Genomic DNA, 20,020 nt, shown 5'->3' with positions numbered 1-20,020 from the left:
TTCCTGGAGCTGCATTTCTTTGCCTTTGTGTTCACCTTTAAATTTGAAATTGTTTACCTCTCCTAGAAAAATTATATCCTTTTCGGGAAGACCTCCTCATTGTTGAGGGACCTGAACACAGTAGCAAAGACCTTGTTAACTCTGCCAAAGATAACAGGAGGCATACTGAGCAGGTTTTCAAATCTGTAGATCTAATGTAGAAACGATATTTACTTTGAATTGCAAGGCAAGGTACAATGTTGCCCTCAGACCACACCATATTCGGGGCAGACACATCCTCTGTCTATTCTAAAGACATTTTGTCCATCACTGTACTCACTATGGCAAGTTTCAGTGTCCCACATGTCAGTCCACCTGAGCTGCCTATACCAAATTTGAGGTCTCTGAGCATACTAGTCAATTCTTTAGCTCACAGCAGAGGTAAACTGCCAAATGCTAGCAGACTTTAAGAAAGGAAATACAGTTTGTATGGTTGGAACTTGCTTACATTTGCCTCTGAGCTTCAGGTTAAGAGTTTTAAATCATGTAATTAAACACCTTAAACTATAGTTGGAGAATGGGACTTCTGGGTAATCACATTTTCACATATCTGGATACATAATATACAAATATGCCAAAAAATATATATATTCTTTGATTCAAAAGATATTGCAGGAATCTGCAGTTCATCTGTGATGCACCCCGACTACTGTTTTGTACAATTCAGAAGTATCTAACCATGTATTGTGGTTAGTTAGAAAAAGAAACAGATGTGTCTAGTAGATAAGGAACAGGTAAACCAACTTTCTTCTGTTTTCACAAGTTATTTTTCACTGTGGTCAGTATTCTTGGGGTCCATTTTGAGAGGAATTTTAGGATCTTAAAAAAAATTACTGATTAGGCTGATTGACTTTTGGGGAAATTAGTATTCAGAAACTAGAAAGGACAATGAGGTACCCATACTTCTTTATAGAGTGTATGTTTGAAAACCCTCCTATCTCAGATCTGTGGAGAGGGTACATGTTCTTTGTCCATGAGCCTGCATACTCTGTTGTGGCCATTAAAAAAGGACAGAAATGAAGTGAAATAGGAGTAAATTAGATCTTTTCCTGTGGTGACAAAAGCAGTGTCATCGTTGGTATGATTCCAGGAACAGAGCGATGGAGCTTTTAACACTTCGTCAGAACTCCTGCCTCCTGTGTGAACTCAGCACTTTCCTTCTTTGCAATCTGATTTTGTAATGACTATCAGTGGAAAACCCCAATATTATGTTCATTTGATAAAAATAAGTTTGAATATTTCATGGTGGTGGTTGAGAGAACTTTGTCCTAAAACATGCTTTTTCAGATTCTTTTAAACTTGCTTAATGTTTATACCAAAGGTCACACTGTGCAGGTATATGCGTGGTGCACAGAGGGTAAGGTCTGAAGGATTGGGCACTATATGCGTTGCTAAGGGGATATGGTGGGACAATATGGGATTAAACTGAAAACACATCAATCATGGGTCACACTACCAGTGTTGTCAGGTATTTGTTCTTAATTGTTATTGTAATATATTTTCAGTTGTTCTTCTTATTTAATTTTCTCACTCCTGTTGTCTGACTGTGAATTGCTAACAGTGTTAAACTTGATGTAAATAAATAAGGCCCTTGAAAGGGACTACTGTCGTCTCACAAGGTTTGCCAATTTGTGTTTTGTTTTAAATAAAGGTTGAAATATTTTATTGGCAAAGCAGGCTTGAAATTGGAGTGTTTCTCCAATATTAATTAACAAGGAATCTAAGCAGAATTTCTCTCTATAAATAAAACAAGTGTCTGTAAGGTAAAGCAGCTGATGTTAGTAAGCATCGCTCTGGCAGTTTTTTAGAATGTTCTCTATCAGGATGAACACTCAGCCCTTAACAGTTACATTTTTGGAAATGTCAGAAATCATCATCTGGAGTTCAGGCTGGTACATAAGGTGAGTAATGGGTGGGGGGGTGGGGGTGGGGGGGCATGTATGTGTGTCGCACCCAAAGTGGAATGACTATAGAATGACTTAATTCTCTCACTCTATCGAGGTCAACTCCAGGTAAGTTCTAAAAATGTTTTTGAGCCAAAATAGCAAGAGAGTAAGTGTAGAATCTCACAAAGGAACATTCCATTTTTGTTTGACTTGATCTTCAACGTTTATGAAATGAATCACCACTTTTAGAAATAACCTTAAGTAAGTATAAATAAAATGTATATAAATGGTAAACATGAAGCCCAATTAAAATGGCTATATAGTGATACACCTCACACTCCACCATCAGTCCTTTTCTCCTACCCATTTTTGGTTTAGTTTAGGAAATCTTGTTCTTAGAACTTTCCAAGAAGAATGCCTCATTGTGATTTTCTTCCTCAAGGTATTACTTATAATAGTTTCCACATCTGAAGGGTATGGAATTTGCTGAAGAAATGGTCCTAGAGGAACGAAAGTCGTTAAAGCATAGTGGTTGAAGTTCAGAAGCTGGAGTCAAAACTGTGAGATTGAATCCCCACTCCTCCACTGACTAGCTTTGTGACTTTGCACAAAATATTTAATGTCTCACCCCCCAATTTTCTCATTTATTAAAGTGATGAAATTGGTGCCTGAGTCATTAAAGATGACATGAGTTAATGGTTATAAAGTACTCAGCACAGTGCATGGCACATAAGTTATCAAAAATTAATTACCTAAAACAACCAGGATTCCAAGAGCTAGACATGACAGGAAAGTATGGTGCCAAAGCTGGTTTTATTAAGTTTTTATTTTTTTCCTTGAACACCCTGATGTCCTGTGTTCTGAGCACTTTATACAGATTAACTAATTTAGTCCTTACAACTAGCCTTTGAAGGAGATAAATTATGCCCATTTTTACAAAAGAGGGATCGAACTTCGGTGAAGGTAAAATAGCTTTCCTGTGGTCTCACAGCAGTAAGTGCCTGAACCATGATTCCAATCCAGGCAGTCTGTTTCCAGAGAATGTCCTTAGAACCACTATGTTCTGCCTGTCTTATCCATATTTATGACATCAACATGGCTAGGCAGAATGTCAGCTACTCTACATCTCCTAAGTTTTAAAAGATACAGGATATACCTTTAGAGTGTATATTAGAGTTTAAAGCTGGGTATGTAATAGGATTGGGTGGCCTGCATATTCTTGAGATGCTCTAGAGGTAGACAATGAGCCAGCATCAAATACCAGTCAGTCCCCACTTTATTGTATAGTTAGGTTGTGTTTATCTTTGTCTCATAAACGGTGTGAAACTAAATTCCTTTTTTGAATACCTAATGTACTCCCTAACCCTGAGACAGTTGAGGCACAATGAAGTGTTAAAATGGGCAAGAGAGAGAAGAGTGTTGCATTTTACAAGGGCTTAAGGTTACGAAGGTCAAGGAGGGGATGGCTTAAGATGGACAAATAAGAGAAAATAACTGTTACTCTAGAACTGAGGTAGAGGAGGAGAACCAAGAGAAGGGGGGGAAACACTTCATAAGCACCTCTTATGTGCCTAGACCCAATGCCAGGCATTTTTACACATTGCCACTTATACTCTCAGCTTTAAGTGTGATTAAGAGTGAAGTTTTCATATATAAGAGTAATATGCCTTACAAGCCTCTTTCACTCAGTGATTGGTGTCAAACAGCTCTGCCGATGTAGTCCCAAAGCAAACTGAAATAAAGTGGCAGAACAGTCAATCATGAGTGCCAGCATACACCCTATCTCCACCAATCCCCATTAATATTTCCTGACTTGAAATTTTGCTGAGTGAGCATAATTCCTAGGCTTCAATAAGAAAGTAGGCCTTGCAAGGATTTTAGGAAAATACAAAATTTTAATTTTTTACGTGACAACCATGTTGAGGCCCATGATTTAAAAAAAAAAAAAAAGGTCCTCTGTATATTTTACCTCTCAACCTGAGGCCCTTTGCATGTCTTCTGTTCCCAAATAGAAGCTGCTTGGCTTTCCTCTGGGAATAACTTGAAAGCCAAGCCACTTGAAAGCCAGCAAACCCACTGGGTCAGAAGTACATCATTCTTCCTTTCTCCGTATCCTGAGGATCCTGCAACCTCTGGGGAACAGGTCCTGAGTCCAGACATCTGCAGGGAAAATCTTAGATGCTAAGGAAACCATTCATATAGCCTTAATAAGCCCTGGGATTTATCCAGCCACCTGGCCCATATTTTAGAACATGGGTGTTTAAGGCACCAAGTGATCAAGAATTGTTTCTGGTTCTGGTTTAAGGTCTTTCTTTTATGTATCAGTTGTGTTAGTGTAATAATTGCTGGATCCCATCCCTTGTAGTCCTGAGACTACTCCGGCAGGTCACAGCATCCCATGAGTGGAAGGAAGTCTTCATCTAGCCCTTAAGGTAGGAAGTAATTAATTCTCTGGGAAATAGATTTGCAGCCCTGAGAAGAGAAGAGCTGTTCCTCCTTGGGAACATAGACCATCATCTTGGCAATTTCATCCAGTGCCTCTTCTGTATACTGGAGTTCCTGGTTCAGGAAAGCATCACGTGCACACAACCTTACATGACGGTACTCCAGTGGCAGGAAGGGGATGAAGAAGTCAATCAGGCTTTCCTTCACAAGACGGCTGTGGCCAAAGCCGCTGTCTAAAATCAAGATCCAAAGTTACACGAGTCACGGAGTCTGACCTGGCGGCTGAAGCAAGCTGGAGTTTTAAAGTGTCAGAATGTAAGGCCTGAGCAAGGATGATCTCATATCCTAACTACAGGAGGGTTGTATAAAATTTGTGTCAAGAACAATACAATTATGCCTCCTTTTAAGGAGAAAGTATCATGAATTAGCTATAGATGAATGCCACAGGGGAAACAGACTGATGGCATGAATACTAGGTTTAAGGTTTGGTTTGCTTGTAGAAAGCAGGTAAAGTAAACTTACCTCTTACTACAGGCTGCACACAGAGGTTCTTACCATGAGATTCCTCTTAATAGGCTTCAAATCCCAGTGCCTGGATTTCCAGGGCCAAGGCAAACTACTCTCTTTAAAAAGCATTTTCAGGAAAGGAGTTCAGGCTTTCTTGACAGAGCCAACTCTGCGCAATAAAGTTTGTGCCTACCCAAAGCTGACAATGTACGATGGTTTATGATGTGTCCATTGTGATCCTAAGTACCTGTCTGCTTTGTAAACAAATTTTCAACACACTACCCACTATCGTGGCTTTCAACCAAGGATTATTTGCTGCTTGCCCAGTAATCAGTTACCTGTGGACTCCAAAATCTCAGCCTGGAATTGTGGCTCCAACTGTTCCATTGTAATTTCTTCCCGGGATTGTCCAGCCTTAAGCAAATTCAAGACTACTTCATTGATGATATTGCCTCCAAGGTTACTAAAAGAGATAAGAGCTTGTTAATATATATATATATTTTGTAATTAGCTATAAAATGGGTAACTTGACCACTGAAACCAGTGGATTGGTGCCTGAAAGAATGGAGGTTGAGGGACCTACGGATGCCCCAGCAGATCCTGACACAGCCCAAAGGTCTGTACAAAAAAGATACTGTCCTGCTTTGCCACCCCTCCTCCCTTTCTCTCCCTCTTTTGAACAACACTCTGTGCTCCCTTTATCTAGCACGGTGTCACTAAGATGAATTCTTTCCCTTGACTTCTGTGTGCTAGAGGGGGCATAAAAGTATGTGATTCCAGGACAGGGTGGCAATGTAGGAGTAACTAAGGTGTAGGAAGAAATCTTCAGACAGAGATTAAGGCTTCTGAGCTAATGTAGACCACATAGTGATTATCAGACACAAGGGCTTGTGATTTAGGGGCTGTAACTTGTTTGGAATGACTTGAGAGGTGTAGGCATGAAAGGTAGGAGGCCTTTGCCTATACACATGGGATTTTAGCTTAGATCCATGAGAAACTATTGAAGGGTTTTAAGCGTCTCACTGTGTGGCAATACTTTACTTCCTAAGAAGAATGTTCTGGGAAACGGATGCAGAAAGCTAGCCAGGAAGATTTTTGTTTAGAGGTGACAAAGGCAATGGAGAAGAGATAGGAGAATTTAGGAATTTCGCAGAAATACTGGACTTGATTATCACAATATCTAAAATTTAAAATCCCCTAGAGAGTTTAGTCTCAACAGATGATTATTAAAGCTGACAGAATCAATCAACTCAAGACAACTAAAATGATTCAGTGTGAGGAGCCGAAAGAAAAAAAAAAAGTGAACAGAGCTTAAGGAACCCATAGGACACAATCAGATAAAACAATATATACATTATGGGACTTGAAGGAGAAAGAGAAAGGGGCAGGAGGAATAGTCAAAGACATAAAGACAGAAAACTTCATAAATTTAGTGAAAGACATGGATATATGCATCTAAACAGGATAAACTCAGAACCACATGCAGACATATGATAATCAAATTGTCCAAGGACAAGGAGAGAGTTCAGAAAGCTGCAAGAGAAAAACAATGTGTTAATGGATGAGGGCATCCCAATTAGATTGAGTACTGAGTTTTCATCAGAAATCATGGAGGCAAAAAAGGCAGTGGGTTGAAATACTTTTAAAGTGCTGAAAGTTTTCTCTCGCAAATGAGGGAAAAATTGACATTCCCAGATAAAAGCTGAGGGAGTTCATCCCCACTAGGTCTGCACTTCAAGCACTGCTAAAGAGAGGTCTTCAGACAGGATACTAGACTGTGTTCCAAAGCAACAAAGAAAGACCCCACGTAAAGGTAACCATATGGTGATTATAAATGCCACTACTGTTGTGTTGTACTTTTTGTGTTACTCCATTTCTGACCTCTTATAGATGTGAAAATGCACATGCATAAAAAGTAATGATAAAGCTATGGTTTTATGTACAAAGATATCAGTGGTAACAAGTTCAAAAAGCAAGTAGGGGTATGGAGGGGTATAAGACCTACAAAGACAAAATAACATAATAGCGGAAGAAGGTACTGTATTATTATTAGTTACTTTAAATATTAAAGGATTAAACTTCATTCAAAAGACAGAGATTGTAGAATGGATTTTTATAAGGCTGAATCAACTATATGCTGTTAATGAGAGACTCACATTAAAGTCAAACACACAAGTAGGTTCAAAGTGAAATGATTGTAAAACTATATACCATGCAAATAGTAACCAATAGAGAGCTGGGATAGCTATTTTAAGATCAGATAAAATAGACTAAGTAAAAAAGTATTATGAGGGACAAAGATGGTCATTATATACTGTTAATGGGGTCAACTCAACGGAAGACAATTATAAATATACATGCACCTAACAGAGCCCCAAAATATATGAAGCGAATACTGACGAATTTGAATGGAGAACTAGATGGTTCTACATTAGTAGTAGGAGATATAAATATACAATTTTCAATAATTGATGCAGCATCTAGACAGAGATCAATAAGGAAATAAAAGATTTGAATGCTACTCTAACCAGCCAGACCTACAGATAACTATAGGACACTTCACCCAATGGCAGCAGAACACACATTCAAGTGCGCATGGATCGTTCTCCAGAACACCACATTTTGGGTCAAAACCAAGTCTCAAACTCAAAAATATTGAAGTCATAGAACGTATCCTCCCCAACCACAATATAATGCTTATAGGAATCAGTAGGAGGACAGGTGGAAAATCCACAAATATATGGAAATTAAGTAATGTACTCTTCAACATTTGGGTCAATGAAGAACTCACAAGGGACATTAGGAAAACCTTGGGATGAATGAAAATAAAACATAGCATTCATGGGATACAACAAAGGCCATGCTGAGAGGGAAATTAATAGCTCTAAATGCTCATATTGAAAAAGAAAGATCTCAAATCAGAGACTGTGTTGGTCTGAAGCTGTGTTGTACCCTAGAAAAGCCATGCTTTTTTTTTTTTTGGATTTGGCAAAACAACTTCTGAAAATAAATGTGGGAAATTAGTGTAAGTTTCATTTTATGCTGTATTTTATATCTTTGTGTTTGAAAAACATCAAAATAAATAATGGCATTTGTTGTATGCTCTGTGATCCTCTGGTGTTCCGTAGCTGAGGTTGATCCTGGCCCAAACTTGCCTCTGCTGGGAGCAAGGTTCTCAGCTTGGGTGAGACCTCATCCAGGTAGCATCCTTCTCTTAGAGCACCTGCTGCTTCCTCCCATACCTGCTGAACAGGCCACAGCCTTGATGGGGGGGGGGGGGGGGGGGCAGCAAATGCTAGAAAACAAAGCTGAGTCATGGAGAACTGCCCCAGCAGTTCAGAGGAATGTGGCAGTCTGATCAGAACAAGGAGGGAACAAGAGCTGAAGGATTTTTCAAGCTATCTTGTATTAACCCAGCTGTTTCAAAGAGCTGAAGCTCTTAGGTTTGCGGTGATGGCATTTGAACGACTTCTTCACTGAACCCGACTGCTTCTTCCCACGTTTTGGGTCCAGCACTGCGGCCATGCCAGTCTGCCCTGCGAACACACTACCACCTTCCCTGGTGTCATCCTCACTCTCCAGCAAAATGGCATTGATGTCCCCATTCTTGGTCCTCCCTGGGGTCTTCTGGGTGAACAGCTTGGGTGGGAACAAGTCTGTCATGCTGTCGTTGCTCTGGGTCCCTTCCTCATTGCTGGATGTCGGGGCGGGGGCGGGGGGCAACACAGACCAGGTAGCTGCTGCCTATGCCACACAAAACTCATGTGGTGAGGAGGCCAGCTCTTAATCTGATCTTGTAGGTGCAGACTATTACTGGTAGGAGCTTTTGAGTAGGTGGTTTCCATGGAAATATGACCCCACCCATTCAAAGTAGGTCTTAATCACTTGTTGGAATCCTTTAAAGGAGAGACATTTTGCAGAGAGCTCAGAGCCGAGAGAAGCTGAGAGAGAGAGAAAACACCCACAGAGACATTTTGGATCGAATGACCAGCAGATTTTGCCATATGCTCCCCATGTGACAGAGGAGCCCAAGATGCCAGCAGGCTTCCCCTGAGAAACTGTCTTCTTGTTGGTGCCTTAATGTGGACATTTCCACAGTCTTAAAATTTTCACTTTTAATAAATTCCGTTTTTAAATACCAGCCCATTTCTGGTATATTACATTCTGGCAGCTTTAGCAAACCAAAGCAGGTTTTGGTACCAGAGAAGTGGTGTGCTTAAATTTGCAAATACCAAACTTGTTGGAATGGCTTTTCAAATGAATAAAGGGGAAATTCTAGAATTGTGATATGCTTGACAGAAAAGGCCTCAACTGCTTTAAAGCAGTTGATAGAAATATGGACTCTAAAGATACTTCTGTTGAGGCCTTATACAGAAATGATGAATGTGTCATCGCAGACTGGAAGGAAGGCAATCCTTGTTTTAAAATAGCAGAGAATTTGGCAAAATTGAGCCCTGGTGTTAGATGGAAAGTAGAATTTGAAAGCAACAAACTGGGGTACTTTGCTGAAGAGATTTCTGAGCGAAATGTGGAAAATGCAGCCTGGCTTCTCCTTGCAGCTTAGAGTAAAATGTGAGAGGAAAAAGTTAAGCTGAGAACTGAACTCTTGGGTTCAAAGAAACCAGAAACTGATAGTTTGGAAAATTCTGAACTTTTGGAAAATGAGCTCCCAGAGAATAGTGCCCCACGTGAGGATTTAACCAAACATGGAACTGGTCAGCTATCTCAGTACAAGCTAGGACTGGAAATGAAGTTATTCAAAGGATTTGTGGGAAGTCCTGTTGTCTGATGATTGTGATCCTTGCATACTGCATGAAAAAGCAAGAGTGTTGTGGGATCTGTATAAACAAATCCACTCCCTGTCTGGACTAAACGGGACAGAAAAGGATAGATTGGAGGAGAAATGACTTCAGAAGTACAACCATGGAAGCCAAGGTCTATAGCTGAGACACCTCAGGCCAGAAGAATGAACTACTGCCCCCACTGTTCATGAAAAACAATGAGAGAGGGTGGAGCACATTCTCCAAGTATTGGAGGCTTAAGAGAGGATAGAGCACATTCTCTAAGCATTGGCAGAAGCCTGGCCACCACCACATTGTTCTGAAGGGGTTGAGCATGTGCCCCAGAGACAGCAGAGTGTCCAGGTAACACCCCAATGCTTGAAGAGGGTGGGGCAGAGGACAAGGTGGTCTCTCCAATGTTCATCAATGTTGCAATCCTCAGCCCAGGGTTTGCAGAGAGCAGGGCTGCTGCCTGAGCCCTAGGAGAGGGAGGAATGCCACTCTCTTAAGCTCTGAGGAGAAAACATCATTATATAAATGACTCCCAGATTTTGAAATCTAATGGAGCTTGCCCTGGAGATTTTGGGAACTGTTTGGGACCTTTGACCCCTATTTTCCTTCCAATTTCTCCCTAAGGAAATAGGAACATTTATCCTATAACTGTTGAAAGCAGATAAGTTATTCTGACATTCACAGGTCCACAGCCAAGAGAATTTTGCCTTAGGACAGACCGTGCCTGTAATTGATTTTGATGAGACATGGTACTGTTTTTGACTCTGTATTATATTTGTTTCTGAAATAATTTAAGGCTTTTGTGATATTGTGATGGAATGAATGTATTTTGTATTTGGAGAGAGCATGTCTTATTTGGAGAGAACCTGTCTTTTGGGGGTCCAGAAGGTGGGATGTGCTGAAACTGTTATGTATCTCAGAAAAGCCATGCTCTTTTACTTCAATCTTGCAGGTAGGCTGTTTCCATGAAAATGTGACCCCACGCATTCAAGGTGAGTCTTAATCTGCTTGCTGGAGTCATTTAAGGGAGAGACATTCTGGAGAGAGATGAGAGCCTAGAGTAACTAAGAGAGAAAGAAAAACACCCACAGACAGCTTTTGGATTGAAGGACTAGCCATGTGCCTTCCCATATGATAGAGGAACCCTGGATGCCAGTAGTGTTTCCTCCAAGAAAGTATCTTCCTGTTGGTCCCTTAATTTAGACATTTTTACTGCCTTAGAATTGTAACTTGTAACTTAATAAATTCCTTTTGTAAAAGCCAATTCATTTCTGGTATATACTGCATTCCGGCAGCTTCAGCAAAACAATACAGAGACCTAACCTTGAAACTGGAGGATCTGAAAAAAAACTAAAGCAAACAGAAATGAATAAAGGTTAGAGGTAAATGAAATAGAGAATAAAGAATACAATAGATAGAATCTACAATGCCATAAGATGGTTCTTAGTCAATTTTATTGATCTTTTCAAATCTTTAGCTGGATTGACAAAAAAGGGAAAGGGTATAACTAAAAACAAATGAAAAGGAAGGCATTAATGCTGATACCATAGAAATAAAGAGGACTAAAAGAATACTATGAACAATGTTGTGCCCTCAAGTTAGATAACCTAGATAAAACAGACAAATTTCTAGAAACACACAAACTATTTACACTAACTCAAGAAGAAAGAGAAACTCTCAAGCTTATAATTAGTTAAGAGATTGACTCAATAATCAAAATCTCCCAACAGAGAAAGGCCCAGGGCTAGAGGGCAATCACAGGTGAATCTTACAAAATATTCCAAGAATTAATAACAATCCTGCTCAAACTCTTCCAAAAAATTGAAGGGGAGAGAGCACTCAATAGCTTATTCTATGAGGCCCAAATCATTCTCATAACAAAGTCGGATAAAGATACAACAATAGAAGAAAACTACAGACTACAGACCACTTTCCTTTCTGAATATAGATGCAAAATGCTTAAGAATATACTAGCAAACAAATCCAATAGCACAGCCCATACATATACCCTATGCTCAAGTGAGGTTTATCCCAGGTTTGCAAGGATGGTTCAACATAAGAAAATCAATTAATATAAATCATACATTAATAGAACAAAGGAAAAAAAATGGCTAGATCTCTTAATTGACAGAAAAGACATTTAACAAAATCTAGCACCCCTTTTTTGATAAAAACACTGAGAAACTAGGAACAGAAAGAAATTTCTTCAGTATGACAAAGGAGATGTATAAAACATGTACAGCCAACACACTTAATGATGAAAGATGGAAATCTACCCTAAGATCACGAAAAATAGATTGCCACACTGTGCTGAAATATTGATGTACCAGTTAGAACATATAGGCAAGATAAAGAAAGAAAAGATCCAAATGGGAAAGAAAAAGTGAAACTTTTCTCTATTTGCTGATGGTATGATCCTATATACAGAAAATCCTGAAAAATCTACAACAAAGCTACCGGAACTAATAAATTCAGCAAAGTGATAGGGTACAAGATCAACGTGTAAAAACAGTAGTGTTTTTATACTCTAGTAATGAACAATTGAAAGAAATCAAGAAAAACAATTCCATTTACAACATCAATTAAAAGAATCAATTATCTAGAAATAAATCTAACTAGAGATACAAAGGACTTGTATACAAAACTACAAAACATTCCTAAAGAAATAAAAGAAGACCTAAAAAAATGGAAATAAATTCCATGTTAATAGATTTTTTTTTTGTAAAGAGGTCAATTCTAATCAAAACAATTTAAAGATTCAATGCAATCCCAAACAAAATTCCAATACCTTCTTTGCAGAAATGGAAAAGCCAATCATCAAAACTATATGAAAAGGAAAGGGACACTGGATAGCGAAAACCATCCTCAAAAAGAAGAATGAAGTTGGAGGACTAAAATTTCCCAGTCTGAAAACTTAGAAAGCCGTAGTAATCAAAATAGCATGGTAATGGCACCAGGACATACATATAGACCAACGGAATCAAACTGAGAGCTCAGAAATGAACCCACACATTTATGCCAACTGATTTTTGGCAAGGATACCAAGTCCACTCAATTGGTAAAGAATAGTCTCTTCAAAAACTGGTGCTGGAAAAACTGGATGTCCATATGTAAAAGAATGAAGGTAGATTCAATACCTACACCATATACGAAAACTAACTCAAAATGGGTAAAGAAAACATAAGAACCAGAACCACAATACTCCTAGGAGAAAATATAGGGAAACATCTTCAGGACTTTATGTTAGGGCAATGGTTTCTTAGATTTTTGTGCCCAAAGCACAAATAACAAAAGAAAAAATAGATAATTGTGACCCGATCAAAAGAAACACTTTTTTGTGCATCAAGGGTTTTATGATTAAAGTAAAGAGACAACCTACCCAAGGAGAGAAAATATTTGGAAATCACATATCCAATAAAGGTATAATATTCAGATTATATATAAAGAAATCCTACACCTCAACAAGAATAAAAACAACCCAATTAAAAAATATGCAAAAGATTTGAATAGGCATTTCTCCAAATAAGATAGACAAATAGCCACAAAATACATGAAAAGATAATCAACATCATTAACTATTAGGGAAATACAAATCAAAACCACAGTGAGAAACCATTTCACACCTACTAGAATGGCTTCTTTTTTAAAAAAAATTTACAAGGGTTGGAGAAGATGTGGAGAAATAGGAACACTTATACATTGTTGGTGAAAATGCAAAATGGTGCAGCTGCTGTGGGAAACAGTTTGGAAGTTCCTCAGAAAGTTAAGTATAGAATTAGTGTATGACCCAGAAATACCACTTCTCGGTATAGACTCAATACTTAGACTTGTATAGGTAATCACACTGATGTTTATGGGAGTATCATTCACAATTGCCAAAAGATAGAATCAACCAAAGTATACATCAACTGATGAATGTATAAATAAAATGTAGTATGTACTTACAATGGAGTATTATCCAGCCATAAAAAAGGGAATGAAGTCCTGATATATGTGATAACATGGATGAACCGTGAAAACATCATATTGAGTGAAACAAACCAGATACAAAAGGACTAATATTGTATGATCTCACTGATATGAAATAATCAGAATAAGCAAATTCAGAGAGTCTAAAACTAGAATATAGATGCCAGGGGCCAGGTTGGAGGTAGGAAATGGGAGTTAATGCTTAAGTTGTACAGAGTTTCTACTTGGGTTGATGGAAAAGTTCTGGTAATGCAAGGTGGCATTGGTGACACAACATTGTCAATGTATTTATAGCACTGAAATATATTTGAATGTGGTTAAAGGGGGAAATTTTAGGTTATAAGACTTACTAGAATAAAAACTTAAAAAAATAAAAACAAGAAACAGGACTGTACACCACAGTGAGCCCTATGGTGAATGCTGAACTACAGATAACAGTACAATTATAAAAATGTTCTTTCATAAATTGTAACAAAGCTACCACACTAATTCAAGGTGTTAATGTAGGGTAGGATATGGGAACTCTGTATTTTATGGATGCTTTTTCTGTAAACTTACACCTTCTCTATTTAAAAAGGGATAAATAAATGTCCTAGGAAAAAATGTAGGGAAGCATCTTCAAGATCTCATAGTAGGAGGTGGTTTCTTATACCTTATACCCAAAGCACAATCAGTAAAAGAAGAAACAGAAAAATGGGGCCTCCTCAAAATTGAATACTTTTGTGCTTAAAAGAACTTTGATTAAAGAAAAGGGAAAAGGCAGCATAACATACTTAATCAGAGAAAATATTTTGAAACCACATATCTGATAAGGGCTTAATAATCAGAATATATAGAGAAATCCTACAAGTTAATAATAAAGAGTAAACCCAATTTAAAAATGGAAAAATCCTGAATAGACACCTTTCCAAGGAGGAAACATAAATGACTCAAAAGCACATGAAAAGATATACATTACTACCTATCAGGGAAATGCAAATCAAAACCACAATGAGATACTATTTTATACCTACTAGAATTGCCAATATCAAAAAAAACACAAAACTATAGGTACCAGAAAACATGTGGAGAAATAGGAACACTTATTCACTGCTGATGAAAATGCAGAATAGTACAAGCTGCTGTGGATGAGAGTTTGGCAGTTCCTCAAGAAGCTAAGCATAGAACTGCTATATGATCCCGGCAATCCCACTACTAGGTATATACTCAGAAGACCTGAGAGTAGGGACACAGACATTTGGACACTGACGTATGGATTAACAAAATGCGTTATATACATCCAGTAGAATATTATTCAGCTGAAAGAAGAAATGAAGTCCTAATGCATGCGACAATATTGATGAACCTTGAGGACATTATTTTGAGTGAAATAAGTCAGACACAAAAGGGCAAAAATTTCAAAAAATTGAAAGGTCTCACTAATATGAACTAGTTATAATGAGCAAATTCTTGTAGGTAAAATAAAATCTAGAATATAGGTAACTAGGAGACAGAAAGAGGGTAGAGACTATGGAGTTGATGCTTAATTTGTACAGAATTTTTAATAAGTCTAATTGTAAATGTTTGGACATGGATAGAGGTGATGATAGCACATTAGTGTAAGGGTAACTAATAATGCTGAATTATAGGTATGATTATGGTTGAAAGAGGAAGATTTAGAGTTTTGTGTGTGTTACTACAAGGAAAGCTAACAGATCAAACATGGCTATGTTGTGGATGATGATTGAGGTTAATTGTAAAAATACAAGAATGTTCTTACATGAACTAGAATAAATGTACATCACTATTACAAGGTTAATACTAGGGGTAGTTGAAGAAAACTACAACTAGTACAACTATGGACTAAAGTCAACAATAACACTGTAATTTTGCTTCCGGATGGGTATAAGGAGTATGGGTGGAGTCTTTTTGAGCAATGAAAATCTTCTCAAATTTATTGTGGTGATGAATTCACAAGTCTGATTAAACGAGAACCTCTGATTGTACACTTTGGATGGATTGTAAGGTATTAAGACTAAAACTTTTTAAAAAAAGAAATAAAATGGGAAATTTTAAGGTGTATATAAGTTACCATACACACACACACACACACACACACACACACACACACAAACCATAGATTTCTACAACACAAAGAGTGATCCCTAATGTAAACACTGGAATAAAGCTAATTATCATATAATTACAATAATATTATTTTATCAATTTTAACATAACTATCACATTAATACTAATGTCAATAATAGGGATAACTGTATGAGAGGGAGTCATATGGAAACTCTGTACTTTCTGCATGATTTTTCTGTAAAATCTACAACTGTGCTAATAAAAAATATACACATAAAAGTAATGATAAAGCAATGGTTTTGGACTTTCAGTATATAAAGATATAATTTGTAATAAGCACAACAAAAGGTGGGGGATGGATGGATATAGGAATAGTGTTTGTGTATGCTACTGAAGTTAAACTGGTACCAAATCAATGTGATCAATATATATTTAGGATGTTAAATTTAAGCCCCATGGTAACCACAAAGAAAATATCTGAAATAATATATACAGAAGGAAATGAGAAGCGACTCAAAATGGTACACTACAAAAAAAATCAAATTTGAAAGTAGGCAATAACAGAAGAATTGAGGGACAAAAGAAAAATTGTATGATTTACAGAGGTCAAACAGCAAAATAACAGAAGAGTCCTGCATTAGAGCAGAGGTGCAAAAATGATGGAGTAGGGAGTTCTAGGAACTGTACCCTCCTCTAGAAAAATGAAAAAGCTAGAGAGAGTGAACTTAACTAGATGGTAACTCTAGAACCAGAATTGGCACTTAAAACAATTACAGAAGTGCCAGAGGAAGCAAGAAGCTGCTGAGAGTTCAGTTTCGTAATGAAAGCACAAACCAGTGACCAGCTCCTATTGCTTGCGCCCCACAGCGGTGGCTGCAGAAATGGCTATGGCTACAGAAACACCACCCAAATTCTGGGAGCAACCAACAGGGGCTAGGGCTGGCAAAAGAAAATAGCTGCTCTAATAGTTGAGTTGAGTTTGAGGTAAGTAGCTTCTGGCTTCGCAGAAGCATCTACCAGGACTTAAAGACCTAGTGAACTTTTTAATTGGCTTGGTTTCTTCTCTCTCATGTGTTTTTTAGTCTGATCCCTGAAGGTCCAGTGCAGTTGCTAGCCTCAGATTCTCTCAGAAGCAGCATCTTCTGTCCTTAACCAGCATCTACTGGGACATAAAGAGACAGTGCACTTCATTTTTCCCCATCTGTCTTTTTTTTCCCCTCCCTTTTTTCTGTTTTATATTCTTAGGTCTGGCAGATCTCTGAGGAGAGAGGCTAAGTCTGGGCCTGAACGGCAGCAGCATCTGGCTTTCCATCAGCATATAACCAGAGACTTGGAAAGGCAGTGCATTCATTTCTTTTTCCTTTTTGTGTGTGTGTCTCTTTTGCCTGTTTCTTATTTTTTTCTCCCTATCATCTCTTTTTTTCTTTCTCTCCCTGTTTTTCTTCTTTTCTCCTTTCCCTTTTGTTCTTAATCTGGCAGACTGAGGAGTAGGAGAACTAGATTTCTAGTGACCACAATATAATATTCAGAATGTCAAGTTAAACAAAAATTTACAAAACATTCAAGGAGACAGGAAAGCATGGGCCAGTCATAAGAAAAAAAAAATAATCTCGTGGAAAATATTCCAGAGGAGGTATAGTCTATAGACTAACTAGTTAGAGATCTTAGAACTCTCACAAAGATGAACAATGAATTAAGGGAAATAGTGGGCAAAGGGCTAAAGGGAATCAAGAAAACAATGTATGAAGAACATAAAAATTTCAATAATGAGATAGAAGTTATGGAGAAGAACCAAGTGGAAATTCTGGAACACAAAAATACAATAACAGAAGTAAAAAATTCAATGTTCACAAGCAGATGGGATTAGACAGAAGAAAGGATCGGTACACCAGAAGAAAAGATAATTGAAATCACCCAGAAGGGAAAAACTGAAAGATTTTAAAAAGAACAGAGCCCAAGGAACCTGTGGGATAACTGTGAAGCATACCAATAGAGGCACCATAGAAGTCTCAGAAGAAGAGAGACATAAAGGAATACAAAAAAAAAAATTTTGAACTAATAATAGCAGAAAAATACCCCAAATTGATGAAAGATGTCAATATACAAATCCAAGATACTCAATAAATGCCAAGGAGGATGAACCCAAATAGATCTACACTAAGACACATCATGCTCAAGTTGTCTAATGCCAAGGGCAGAAACAGAATTTTTTTTAAAGGAAGAGAGAAGTGATGGGTTACATATAAGGATTCCTTAATATGACCAACCTCTGATATCTCAGCAGAAACCATGGAGGCCAGAAGGGAGTGGGAGAACATATTTAAAGTACTGCAAGAAAAATATTTTATTCAAGAATAATATACCTGCCAAAGCTATCCTTTAAAAATGAAGGAGGCAAAGAGTGGAAGAAAGATCAAAGATGATGATGGAGTTGTACAGAGAAGGTGGGGTTTAACAAACAAGTATGATTGCTGAATCGTTATATTGATATTTTAGTCTCCAGTAGTATCCTTGAGTAGCTAAGAAGTGAAAACCTAAAATTGTGGAACTGTAACCCATACCAAATTCTCAAATCTGTTCTACAATGAATTATTGTGCTGTGCTTTGAAATTTATTGTTCTTTTTGTATATATGTTATTCTTCACAAAAAAGAAAAAAAAGTCGATTGTGACGATAAAAAAAAATTCCTTCTAGCCTCCAATGTTCGGGAGTAGCTAAAAGGAAAAATCTGAGATGATGGTATGGTAGCCCATGACAAACTCTGGGATCTGTCCTGTAACTATGTGTTGAACAGAGTTTTAGAAACTATTGCTTTTTTCTTTGCTTTGTATATATTATACAATTTTTTAAAAGTTTTAAAAATGGAAAAAAAAATAGAAGAATGGAGAAATTAAGATTCTAAAAAAAATTTACACAGAAAGAATAAAGGATTCATAATAGCTTATAATAAGAGATCATCTAAGCAAAAAGGAAGGCAGTAATAGAAGAAAGGAAGGACAAAAAAGGTGTGAAACCTAGAAAAAGACAAACAAAATGGCAGAAGTAAATCTCACCTCATCAGTAATTCCCTTAAATTGATTAAACTCTCCAGCCAGAATGCATAGATTGGCAGAATGGATAAAGAAACATGACAGGACCAATGCTCTTTAAAAGCTACCATCATAGATCCATCGTACAAACAGGTTGAAAGTGAAATGATAGAAACATAGTTCATGCAAATAGTAAATCAAATGAAAGTGGGATGGCTATATTAATATAAAACAAAATATACCTTAAGGAAAAATTGTAAGGAGGCAGGACAGGATGGTGGCATAGTGAGGTGTGATATTTAATGCATTCTCCAGAGAAGCTAGTAAACAGCCAGGAATGGTAGAGAAAAATTGCTAGGGGAACATCAGTCCAGATGCACAGCATACCCCAGTCTGGACCAGAAGGTATGGCTGAGATCTCACATAGTACTGTAAGTCTCTCAAGCCACAGAGGTTGATGCCCCTCCCCCATAGGGCACAGCAGACTGGTTCCCAGAGGGGAAAGGAAACAGACTTTACTAGATATAGCAAGTTCTTAGCTTAACCATGCACCAACTGCAGAATTAATTAAATTTTGACTATTGAAAATAGGCCCCCAGCACAGATAAACCTGGAATAAGCACTAAAGGAGCTAGGAATTTTTGCCCCAGCAGAGGGTGGGTGGGGCTGATGGGGAAAACAAAAAGAGGCTTTTTGAGTTTAACAGCCCAAAATACTGGAAAAGGACTGGACTCCAAGAAAACAGGGCAGATAGAGCCTGGAGATACATACAGCCACAAACCAATTCAAGCTCTTGATTGGTAAGTCCAAGGAGCAGGGGTTTGTCTCCGAACAGTCTTTTTTGTTTGTTTTTACCTCTTAAACAACTCATTAGGTAGAACTGCAAGCACTCTCAGGCTCCAGCACTGCCCCAGGCAAAGGCAGAACTAAATCATGTGTGAGAGACAAAGTAACTAGTTAGGTGAAAAGGGTTAATTACCTAAAGGGTATATGTTTCCTAAGAAAAGGGGGCAAAGCCCAACTCAAGTGGAATCTCTCCTTTAAGGAATTCAGAGACTGGAAAACAGAAGCAATCAAAGCCCACCTACTACTGCAGCCTAGGTCTCAACCATGTCCCTGGCAGGGAGAGTCAGCTGAAATTAAAGGCATCACATCACTTTAAGATTGTGGGAAGCCATGGACAGGCAAGCACCACATGCTGGGTGGGATAAAAAAGGCACAATGTCTAGGGGCTTCATAGAAAAGTCTGACAATGTGCTGGGTTTCACCCTCAGGGAAAAGTGAT

General features: G+C 38.0%; 1 protein-coding gene across 3 annotated transcripts in view; it reads right to left on the bottom strand.

The window, feature by feature from the left end:
- The window catches only part of TOR3A (torsin family 3 member A), a 66,053-nt gene that overhangs the window by 14,497 nt on the left and 31,536 nt on the right, over positions 1-20,020 (bottom strand). For 2 of the 3 annotated variants that reach the window (XR_013174136.1, XM_077157129.1), the window contains exon 5: positions 5,216-5,340. Coding sequence is in view for 2 of the 3 variants with exons in the window: in XM_077157129.1 (XP_077013244.1) it covers positions 5,216-5,340 (125 nt within the window). In the remaining variant the exon portion in view is untranslated. Of the gene's footprint in view, positions 1-1,998; positions 4,604-5,215; positions 5,341-20,020 lie in introns of those variants that run through there. The other variant, XM_077157128.1, reaches the window with a different exon arrangement.

The sequence above is a fragment of the Tamandua tetradactyla genome, chromosome 4, assembly GCF_023851605.1.
Source record: "Tamandua tetradactyla isolate mTamTet1 chromosome 4, mTamTet1.pri, whole genome shotgun sequence".
Lineage (NCBI taxonomy): Eukaryota > Metazoa > Chordata > Mammalia > Pilosa > Myrmecophagidae > Tamandua > Tamandua tetradactyla.
The sequence above is the reverse complement of the archived record's forward strand: the minus strand, read 5'-3'. Positions and strand labels throughout refer to the sequence as shown.